General features: G+C 41.1%; 1 protein-coding gene across 7 annotated transcripts in view; it reads right to left on the bottom strand.

The window, feature by feature from the left end:
* The window catches only part of RHBDD1 (rhomboid domain containing 1), a 174,566-nt gene that overhangs the window by 136,090 nt on the left and 26,367 nt on the right, over positions 1 to 12,109 (bottom strand). For all 7 annotated transcript variants that reach the window (XM_042995509.1, XM_042995511.1, XM_042995510.1 and 4 more), the window contains exons 2-3: positions 10,581 to 11,088; positions 9,374 to 9,506 (exon numbers count right to left, since the gene is read on the bottom strand). In XM_042995509.1, the coding sequence (XP_042851443.1) occupies positions 9,374 to 9,506; positions 10,581 to 11,013 (566 nt within the window). In that variant the 5' untranslated portion in view covers positions 11,014 to 11,088. The remainder of the gene's footprint in view (positions 1 to 9,373; positions 9,507 to 10,580; positions 11,089 to 12,109) is intronic.

Below are 12,109 nucleotides of genomic sequence, written 5' to 3'. Positions count from 1 at the left end.
CCATTCATCGCCCCTTTCTTGGTATGGAAAATATACTTATTTTCCATAAAAATACTATTTATGTGGCTACGTATTGGGTTAGGCTTACTATGATTATTTTAAATGAGTTATTATTAGTAAGGTTATGATTTTAAGTTAATTATCATGAACGTTGATTTTTAAAAAGGGTCTCATATTTCCAATACACTCAAGACTGATAAATATAATTGACAAAAACCAAAGCTTTTTTGGGTCCTCAACAATTTTTAGGGTTCTAAATTGGTCCTATGACCAAAAAGTGTAAGAACCACTGGTTTAGAGGATGAATTCACAGATCTCACTGCTGAAGCTTAAATACTGGCTATCCAATTTACTAGCTGGTACCTGCCTAGCTTTAATAAGGGATTTCAAATTTTTTATGCCTCAGTTTCCTCATCTCGTGAGAGAAGTAATTATTCCTCCCTCATAAAGTAGGTGTAAAGAAGACAAGAGATAATACAGAGCTCACAATGGCGCTTGGCAGGTAAGAAGTCCCCCTAAAGAAAAGTCATTATTATTATGCTCCATGGACTACCAAATTGGCCTCAGGAACCTCTCTTCCATCTGTTCCCTCCTTTTCCTTTCTCTCAGCCATTGCACTATTTCCGGCCTTCAGTTTCTTGTCTAGTGTAGGTCAACATTTAACTAGATTCTTGCCACCAAATCTAAAATCAGAGGTCAGTTCATGGCTGTTGCTCCTCAGAAACCAAAGTCTTCTAACTAAGAAGCAAGGTCAGAATTCATTAACCTACCAAGGCTCTCTACGGAGGGGCCTCATCCAGTGTGTTCGTGAAAAGTACCCTGAAGAACATTTGTTCTGTAGAGACTGCTTCATGCTAGCAATAAATCAGAGTGCCATCATCAAATAAACGGGAAACTAATTGGTTGCCCTGATTTCTTGCTTTCTGAAGTAATTTCCTGAACCTTTCAGGTGTTCGCGTGTCCTGTAACCGCTGGACTGAAAAAAGAACACACATGGGCCGAGTTTACTGACCAGGGAACCTTGTGGCAGGGACGTCTCAGGAACTGGTGTTTTGAAGGGCACATGTGGGGGAACACTGCTAGCTTTATCTCCCAGTATTTGTGGGCAGATTCTTTGCTAATTCCTGAACGTGTCATGCTTCCTGGATTTTGTTCTTTCTGTTCCCAATGCAAAGAGTAGTCTACCTATTATCTCCCAACACTCAAGGCATATATACCCTCCACCTTTCTCTGTGAAGTCTCCTAACTTCTCAAATCAGAGTTAATTATCTTCCTTTTTTGTTCCTTTGCTTTTATTGAACTAAAATCTTTGCCTCTGTTTTGTTTCAGTTAGTTGGTGGTATGTGTTTCACTAAACCGTGAAGTTGCTGGAGGCCAGGGGCAGGGAAGCAAGGAATAGAATATTGATTCAAGTCAATATCTAATGAGAGCCCCAACAGCAAAGACACAAGAGACACAAACATTCTGTTTTTACTTAAGACACTCAACATTACTTAATGCTCAACATTACTCCCTCCTTACAGCTGAAGGAGATAACAAGTTCTAAAACAATGAGATATTGGCCTGCCTTATAAATGAAAAAAAAAAAAAAAAAGAAAAGAAGTAAAATTGAAATATTTAACGGAGGTCATAAAGGAATCCATCAGAAGATTTCAGACCAAAAGCAACCACAGAAACTACAGGTCTCTTCAGTGATTGCATTATGGTTCTCCAGAGAACAGAACCAATAGGATGGATGGACATATCATTTATTTAGATATCTGATAAAATACTTTATGTATTTATATTTACATGTAATTTACATATACATTTATTATAAGGAGTTGGCTCTCATGATTATGGGCGCTAAGGAGTCCTATGATCTGCCACTTGCCGGCTAGAGATGCAGGGAAGCCAATGGTGTAAATTCCAGTCCAAATCTGAAGGCCTGAGGACCAGGGGCACCAATGGCACAAGCCCCAGCCCAAGGGCAAGAGAAGGCCAAAGTCTCAGCCAAACAGGCAGAGAGAAAGTAAAGAATTCAACCTCCCCCCATCTTGTTGTTCTATTCAGTTCCTTCGTGGATTAGGATGATGTCCATCCACAATGAACCTAAGTTCATTCAACCAAAAATATTTACTTAGTGCCCACTATGTGTAAGGCAGATGATAAAGACACAGAGATGAATAAGAAAAAGTCCTTAGTCTCAAGAAGCTCCTACCCTAGAGAAGCAGTGGGGAAAAAAAAGGATAAACTCTAATGGAGACAGTGTTTAAGGTAGAGAAATCTATAAACACTATTGAAACAAAAACAAGGAAACAATTAACTCTGTCTGGAGAAATCAGGGAAAGCAGCAGAGAAACAGGTTATTATTTGATTTGGGTTTTGAATGATAACCACCAGCTGACAAGGAGTAAAGACTAAAGGGCATGCCAAAGAGAGGGAAGAGAGCAGCACTCCCAAAAGCCCAGGCACACGTGGTCGGTATTTTGAGTCTGAGTTTTCACCCCTTCTACCTGTCTTTGGGGTATGGTGGGCCAAATGATGATTCCCCAAAGTACACCCATGTCCTAATCTCGGGAACTAGTGAATGTTACCTATATGGCAAGGACTTTTCAAGTGTGACTAAATCAAAGACCTTGAGATGGAGTGATTATCCTGCCACGTCAGGATGAGTCCTAAATGTAATCCCCGTGTCTTTATGGAGGCAGAGGGAAATTTGACACAGGTAGAAGAGGAAAAGGCAACATGATTTTGGTGGCTTTTGGGTGACACGCCCATACGCCAAGGAATGCTGGGCGCCACCAGAACCTGAAAGAGGTGAGGGATGGATTTCCTCCAGAGCCTCCAGAGAACACAGAGCTCTGCCAACACCTTGATTTCAGCCCAGTGGTACTGATTTCGGCCATTTAACTTCAGAAATCATGAAAGCATAAATTTCCACTATTATGAGCCACCACATTCATGGTAATTTGTTGTAACAGCGATAAGAACCTAATACAGATGCTGTCTGCTATCTGTCTCTAGGATCATTTCCTGACATCCATGGAGGACTCCGGAATAATTTCACTCCCTTCACCTCTACTCTACTTCCTACGATTTTTCTGGGTGATTTCACCACCCATGTAGATAATCCACCCAACACCTTAACCTTAAAGTCACCTCTTTGCCTCTTTGACCCCAATGACTATCTCTGCCACCATTCATTCCCCAATGTCACACCTACACAGACATGCTCATGAGTAAAACCTCCAACACCCTGTCTTCTGACTACCAGTTCCTATTCTCAAAGCTCTCTGCGTTTTCAACCTCAACAAAACCTCCTATGTCCTACCCGTCCTCCCCCCTCCATTTGCCCACCACGTACAGGCCTCTCTAGTTCCCTTCCCTTCCCCACAGGCATTACTGGGACAACCCTCTCAGAACCCACAGGTGAATTTGCCAAGAAGCTCATGGAGCAACAGGTCCCTCACTTGCCAGGGATCCTTCAGAGCATGGCAGAGGTCCCAGCAATGTACCCATGGGCTCGTAGTTTTTGTAAAACTTGTGAAAGTGGGAAACTGAACCACATTGACTAAAACCGCTACCCCTACGCACGCCAACTTCTGCTGTCACACATCCCCCCATGTCAGGTGGCATTAGCGTGGCCATAGACATTTTGGGGATTTGGCTAAAGGGAAGTGGAGTTGAACTCACATCTAGTTTGGATTCAGTGGAATTTATTTACATGGTTGACGGTCAGTTCAGGGCAGAGTTAAGTCCCTGCTAGTCAGGGCAGTGTACAAAGGGCTTCAAAAATCCTCCTAATGCCTACTCTGTGTCTTTTTTCTTTTTTAAAGATCTATTTGGGGGAGAGTGCACGTGGGGGAGAGAGGCACAGAGAGGGAGACAGAAGATTCAAAGTGGGTTCTTCCCTGACAGGCTAACAGTAGCAAGCCCGATGTGGGGCTTGAACTCATGAAACACGAGATCATGACCTGAGCCAAAGTCGGACACTTAACTGACGGAGCCACTCAGGTGCCCCTGTACTCTGCATCTTCAACCTGAACTGTGACAGGAGGCAGAGGGGCACAAGTCCCACGGCACTCTCAAGTGCTCTGGGACAGCCAGCATCATGCTGGTGTCAGTGCCCAGGGTCTGGAAAGTTCTCCCAATCACAGAGCGTGTAAAACCATAAATGGGGGAATTCAGTTCCCACTAAAACAGAGTGAAAACAGCCATGAAACAGAAGAATCTACTCAGCAGCACAGTGGATGCAATTATAAATGTGCCATCCATTCGACTTTTCCTTTCCAAGAATCCTGCAAAATCAACTTTATTCAGAATTCCTGGGTTTGTAGCTTTCAAAAATATTTTCAACTCATATCAGAAGCTGTAAAGAAAAGTAATAAATAGATTCTTAGAGTTCTGGTAGTCCAATGAATGAAGGGAAGTGAATCCTAAAAGAGCATCGATACTTAAGTTTCTTGCTGACTGGGCACAAAGTGGTGGTGCCCCTGCGGAAAACGTGAATCTCCCACCCTGCCACTAAAGATCCTCAACGACACTCAAATCGTTCAAAGTACATTTGAGATTGGTCACTGCACAGGGACACTTGGAAGAGGTCTGAAATTTTACAGCTTATATGTAAAAACACTTCGATGGAGGTTTCTCCGAATCAGAAAACAGTGCTAAAAATCTACATGAGTTGTAAAGAAACTCTCCTCAACTTTCAATAAAAAATTAATTTTGATGCACATGCTATTCCCTCTACAGAAATGCTATTGCCAAATTACTGTCATATGAACAAGAGATCAAAAGCACATAGCCAAACCTGGGGGGAAAATATCATAGAGGCATGCCAGGGAGTTAATAGAATATTATATTACTTTTATGGGTTTTATAATGTTTATAGTATTTGCTAGCTCTCTAAAATTTGTAAATTGTTGTGCTTTGGTTTCTCATTTAAAATTTTTACTTTTGTTTCCAAGTTTGTATTTTTTTTTTCTTAAAAAGAACCCACAAAACTGAATAGCTCAAACTCACAAAACTTAGATCTGCCCTAGACAGAACACTCATCTTCAATCCCTTGCCTTTGGTCTAACTGGGGGTTAACCCCACCTAATAAATGTAGAAGGAATGACAGAATCTGAAAACCACTCTTTACAGCTCCCCCTGAAATTGCCAATTCAGACAAGGGTCCTCATTGGCATATACTAAACCGTAAGGTAGAAGGTTATTAACAAGTTATCTGCATGATATCCAATTATCACCTCACAGTTAACTTTCCAATTGCGAAGGGATAGACGTATCCTTACAATGGAGACTACCTTAATTAATCGATTGAACTTGAAATTCCTAATGGCAGGACAATCAGGCATTATGTCCTTCCTGTTATGATGCAAGAAGATATTACACAGCCTTACGGCATCACGCCTATGAAGTATTCTTGCCAACAGCCCAGTTTAAGCTGAATGTAAAAACATTTGCACCTAACTTCCAGTTCACAGAAATGCAGAGGGGCTAGAGGAAGCAATTATATAACCCTACAAGTAAACCGCAGAGAAATCTAGAACTTGAAACAGTCTACAAAACCTTCACTAGCCTCTTCACAATTTTTCCATGACAGTTAGTTCTCAATGTCCTAGAAAAATAAAAAGTAGAAGGACATCTTTAGAGTAAAAGGGAACAAAGAAATGTCATAAACAAATGTGTGAGCCTTAACCATACCCTAGTCATCTTTTATCTCCACTCTACCCACCCCAACGCCCCCCCCCCCAAAAAAAAAAACCACAATTACAAAAGACACTTGAAAACTGGGGAATATCGGAATACAAACTAATTATTAGACAACATTGGGGAATTACTGTTGATTTTCTTCAATATGACAATAGTAATGTGGTTATATAAAGGAACAGATTTTTTAGGAGACGCACGTTGACGTTTTTAGGGATGAAGTTACTCTGATGTTTGCATCTTACTTTCAAATGGGTTAGCAACTTTGCGTTTGAAACTTTTTACAATTAAACTGGAATAAGTAAAAAATGTATTAAATCTTTTTCTCTCAATCTAACCAAGAAGTTTTTAGTGGAGGCAAAGTAATTATTCTCATCAACCATTAACAATGAAGCAGTACCCAAAGCCTAGGGGCTAATGTTTCAGAACTGCCATATTGTACTAAAAAATCTCCTAGGGTCCAAATGCAGTCATGACCTGCTTACTTTGTGTTTATGAGGAGCCCATGGGAATTTTTAGGCTGCTAACTGCCATTCTGGTAGGAAAAGTCAGGTAGGAACAAGAGGTCGGGGATAGACGGAATTGAAGCAAACAAAATTTTGTTTGACTTGTCTTACTCATCTTTAGGAAGAAAAAGATTTCAAGTATGATTCCTTTCAGGGACATTGCACCCTTCCAGCGACCGATGTCATCATAAAAATGTTAAATCCTTTTATAACTTATAAAGACTTTCACATAGATTATCTCTTTGACTCCTTAAAACAGACTTAGGAAGCAGAGAAAGCAAGTAATATTCCCAATGGACAGATGAGGAAAATGAGGCTCAGAGAGGCCACATGATTCACCTGAGGTCGCACAGCTAGTTATGTCGGCCCGGGTCATTCACACATGACCACTGTCCTCTAGCACGGTCACTGAGTGGCTGTCTTACAAGGGGTAACGTTCGTTTCTCTGGAGCTTCAGTGTTTGGACTAAATAGCCTCAGGCTCATCATGAGAAACTGCAGTGGTTAGACGTAACGCTTGGCATCAGACCCCCTTTCTTCCATCGACAGAAGGTGGAGGGGGTGGCAGGTGGGAAGGGGCAAGAGCCCAGTCTACAAGGAGGCAACCTCCTCAAGGAGTCTGCACACTTCCCTGCTGTGTCACCTCCAGAGCAGGGACACTTCTTCAAACACAGTCACCTAGCAGGGTCCCAGGCCACGCAAGGAAATGAAAAGACCATGTGAGGCAAAGCAGTCATGGAAACAAGGTACAAGCAAGTACTGTGAAAAGCAAAGGCACCAGCAAATGAGTGCTATTACTTCAATCCCAACCCCTCACAGTGCCTAATGGCTGGGTGTTTGGAGTGGCTTCCCTCCATAACACGCTGTAACTGGGGGAAATTACTAATTCCGTGGCTTTCATAAAACACAGAGGTCCACCAAATGTTTGCTTGGCAGATTTTTTTCTCTCCCCAGAGGGCAGCTCATTAAGTCTGACAATAAAGCAGGCTTTGTTCTAAAGATTTACAGTGTTTTCCCAGTGCAAATTCTAATTGACAACCACTAGGAGAATAACAATGTAGAGCCAAGAGAGCTCTGGTTTCTTCCATTCTTCCAAGATCCATCTCAAAGAAGCACTCGCTTCTTAGTTTCCTGGACCAGTGTTTAGCTGGGTCTTTATTTAGACACCGGCATAAGCAGATGCTTGGGCATCAGAAGTAAGTTTATCATTCAAAGTAGTCAAATCTTAAAAACCAAAAAGATTTATTCTTTCCAGCTTCAAAGATAGGAAAATGTCATCTAATTCCCAGGCTCAGAATATTGGGTCCCTCCGTGCAGAATAAGCATGTTACCTAAAAATGGAACCATGTCTTTTCCGTGGAAAGGGAGGGGGGACCCTAAAAAAAAATAAAGTGCACGATGATTGAGAAGTCTTCTGAAATGGTTGCATGAGAATATTAAAGGCACTGCTATTCAATGGATCCGTCATAGAATAAAAGTTCAAGTATCAGAGGGAGTAATTTCAATATGAATGTTGGGTGTTGTGGTCACAAACAACAGTCTCTCCTCCACACAGAGGACCAAGTCACATCAAGCAAGTCAGGGAGCTGTGAGTGACAAGGTATAGAGCGAGCGGGCTGTTCAGATAAGGGACAGACATTACTGGACCCTTTTTCAAAGAAAACTTTGAAGATTTTGTTAGGCTTTCTTCATGGAACTGTCACGAGGTAACAATACAGTTGCAAATGAGTGGTGCTCAGTGGTCACATCGCTGCCTTTTACGGACCAGCTGGCAATGGTTGCCCATGATGGAAAATTAGCATGAAAGAAGGAACTTCAGGTTACGGGGCTGACGCACAGCCCACAGAGAAAATTCCCAGATAAAGTACAACACCCAACACGGCCACACGAACCAAAAGCAAAATAAGACCCCTGTCTGAAAAGAAAAGGAGAGAAAAAAAAAAATCCTCCTCACTTCTTCCTGAATCTTCCTGAATTTCCCCCTTCTCCAAACAGCATCCAGGTCCCCATGGTAAAAATAAACAAAAAAACCCCATGTGCTTCCAATAGCATATATAGATGAAGAGAAGTGAAACTGGTAGAAGATGTGGGAGAATAACACAATTCACCCTCCTTTTTCCTTTTTTTTTTTTTTTAAGTTTCTTTATGTATTTTGAGAGAGAGGGACAGAGCTGGAGTGGGAGAGGGGCAGAGAGAGGGAATCCCAAGCAAACTCCACACTGTCTCACAAAATGTGAGTTCAAGACCCGAGCCGAAACCAAGAGTCAGATGCTTAACTGACTGAGCCACCCAGGTGCCCCTCACCCTCCTTTTTCTAAGCAAAAACAGGGAGAGGAACCAAAGTGGGAACGCGCAGCACCCCAGGCAGGATCACCAGACCAGGAGTCTGGAGGTCCTAATTCTTATTATGCTAGTGTCTACCATGAGCTGTTTTAAAAAGCACCTTAACCTCCTGACTTTTCTTGTCCTCATCTGAAAAGGAAAGGATGCATCTTAATCAGCGGTTCTTAAACTGTATTCCTTGGAGCCCTCAGGTGCTAGGGAGGTACCTCTAAGGCAACCACAGCAACACGGGGGTTAAGCAAAAGGAATGGGGCCCCGTGCTTCCTCTCAACCCTAAACCATTCACAGTTGATCCATTTTATATTTTATATACTGAGTAAAGTTGTGAGTAAAGTCTTTCGTTTAAAGAGTTCTATTACCAAGAAGTTGTGAGTAAGGACTATTTGTTTTGTTTTGTTTTAAGAGTTCTATTACCAAGGCACTTCCCAAGAAAAATGGCTTCACACATCTTGTGGACCAACTGAACCAACACATCTTGTGATTTTTATCTTTATAATTATGTGGTCTCTATGTGCTTTTTTGCATTACTATTATTAGAATCAATGCACATTAATGTTGATCCTTCCAATCTGTATATCAGGTTCTCTTATTCTTACTTCCAGGGCAAGGAAACTGAAACTCAGATAGGACAAGTTTACCAAAAGTCACAGGACTCATAGTGGACAGGACTCAAACTCAGGAATGTCTGATGTGAAAATGAGTCAGCTCAATGCTGCCCTTAAAGAATCAACTTTGCTGTAAAGAAACCACTGGTTACCTCATTATTATTGCAATTCTTTCTCCATGGAACATCAGGTTCTTCATTTGTATACTCTGAGAATAAACACTTACCCTGGCGAGATGAAATGAATAGCCACAAGTTCTGCCCAACAAGCAAATCTGTTGGGTACAGGAAAGCCCAAAACGTTGGCAAAGCCTCCAGGGCAATAATGGTTGTTAAGAACTTTCAAAGCAAACAAAACTCCTAGAAGAGAATAAAGAGCATACAAATATCAACAATCCAAATGTGGAGACAATCAACATTTACAAAGAAAATGAACTGAATGTAAAAATGATTATTTGACTATATCCAACTTCTTGCTTTGAAATACACTCTATTCTTTACAAGTCGACCCAGCTTTTGGTAGAAAGACAATGTTCAAAATGTTCAAGGCAATTGTTCTTCTGATGTTTCTTAACACAGAAGGTCGTGGTGACTTTCAGTATGCTAGAAAATATATAACCCACAGAATGGGAATAAAATACCTTAAATGGTACTAAATGCCACTGAATTGTTCACTTCAGAATCGTTAATTTTAAGCTATGTGATTTTTCAACTCAATAAAAAAAAATAGCAGTAATGTGTATATTTTGAACCTCTATGGAAAGATGTGTTGAGGGCAGGACATGTTTTCTTTCTTCTCCCACAACTGGTTGCATGAGGATGTATCTTAGAGGGAAGGGGGATGGATGGCAGGGAGGGTAGAGAAAAGAGTTAGATTTCCTTCTGTTGCAGGACTCTTTCCCTCCTCCCCTTCACATTCTAATTCTTAGAACACCTACTTTAAGCCCCAATGGCAATTTCAGTCCTATGAGATACATATAGAGTGACTATCATAGTTGTTAAAACATGGCACGCATGTCATGGTAGGGTGTGGTGCATTTTAATGAAGTCATTGAGAGGCATACTCAATATTTTAGAGAACTCCTTATCACAGATACACCAGCGGGTCTCTCCTTGGCCCCACCATGATGGAGCAAGCACATGTTTCTAGAACTACATCTCCTAACAAAACTACCTTCGAGCAGACCCTGGTCCAAACAAATTGTCCAAGAGTGAATGAGGCAGTTAATCAGTGAATGATTAACATAGATTAATAGCAAGATCTATGTCCCTCCTGTGTTCCAATCATCCTTCTCTCCAAAATCCAAGCCCCGGCAATCTTTAGCCCCTCAGAATTCAGTTCCCTCGCCAAATAGGGACCCACATTTCATAAAATGGCAACAGCCACACCTCTCTGTCTTCATGCATGCTACTTTAGAAATCTATCTGCCTTACCTGAGAAACCTACAGCACAGTTCCTTCTGAAGCCAGGTTCATTCATAAATTCTGCAAGAGCAAATTCCAACAATAGGTACACCACCCCGGTGAGTAGCGAGAATGTGACGATGACATAGGCAAACCATTTACTTCCCAGTCTCCTTTCCAGGTTGATTCCTTTCCATAGCATGGATGCCATATTGAAATACAAATGCCAATCGTCTGCATGGTGAAAAGGAGAAAGCAGTAAGCGCTGCCAGTCTTTCTGCTGGTAACACGTCTCCACACTAAGGCAGGAGCCCAACAGTGGCTTCAGAGGACTCAAGAAGAACCAGATGTTGACAGCCAAAGTTGCTAGGGTGACAGGTGGAATATTGTTGACCCCAACATGGAAGATTTGAGAAAGGAGCAGAATAAGTCCAGTATTAATTCCTCTTGATCTCCGCTGCATGGTTAGATATCAACCCAGTGACGGGAAAATGTGGTCAGGTTTTAGGCATCTGGGAAGATATACAGGGAGCTGAACCTAAAACATAAAATAAAATGCACATGAAAATCCACTAATTAAGACTTAATGCGCCAATAAGACATACTCATTTGAAGATGAGCTTACGTTATATATACATATAAGTACATATGTATACACATATATGTATAAATATACACATATGTGTATATATATGTATATGTGTATATATGCATATATATCTCACACCTCCTGTCTGACAGAAACATTTATTATCAATGTCTTCCAAACCAACATCCAGGATGCTAGCTGATGTCCTCCCTCATCTTACATTCTAAAACAGAACATTTCACCCAAATCCCAATGGACCAGTTAATGGATGGGTATGCTTTCTGTGGCAAATATGCCATGAAAATATGACTTGTCTTCCTTATAAATAAACTTGCAACCTAATAAAAAAAAATCCTAAAAGATAGTATGTAGATATTTAATAATGATTTCTACTCAGAATGCTGGGCAAGATTCTCTTTACCACCTTAATTTTTTTAAAGAAATATTCAATTTTGATATATTCGGTAAAGTCTGCCCAAAAGTTTTTATTTTTTATTTATTTATTTATTTATTTATTTAGCCCCAAAGTTTTTAAACTTCCACCGGCAGGTTTTAAAATGCAATCATTTACTATCTTCTACTCCATATTGTCAGTTATCAACTGCTAGGATGCTTTATCTTCACAAAAACTTCTGCTTTTTTAAAATTTCTTGCTATGTGCCAAATCCTAGATTCAAATGGTCACTGTCTTTAAGGAGGTCACCTTCTACTAAGAAGTAAGCCAACAACTGCCATGCTATATTTTAAGCTCAGTGACAGAGGAAGCCCCAACTCGAAGTGGTAACAGGACTGTGGTCTTAACGGAGTGAAATAGAGGTAGCAACGAGACAGAGCACCCAGTTCAGCACTACGTCTCCACCCCCTGAACCTGGGCTGGCCTTGTGACTTCCTCTGGCTGGTAGATCGCAAACAAAAGGACACTAATTCTGAATGTAGCCCTCGAGATGACTGACAGCCTTCTGCTTTCTCT

Source organism: Panthera tigris, chromosome C1 (genome assembly GCF_018350195.1).
Source record: "Panthera tigris isolate Pti1 chromosome C1, P.tigris_Pti1_mat1.1, whole genome shotgun sequence".
Classification (NCBI taxonomy): domain Eukaryota; kingdom Metazoa; phylum Chordata; class Mammalia; order Carnivora; family Felidae; genus Panthera; species Panthera tigris.
This window is presented reverse-complemented; position numbering and strand designations above follow the sequence as displayed.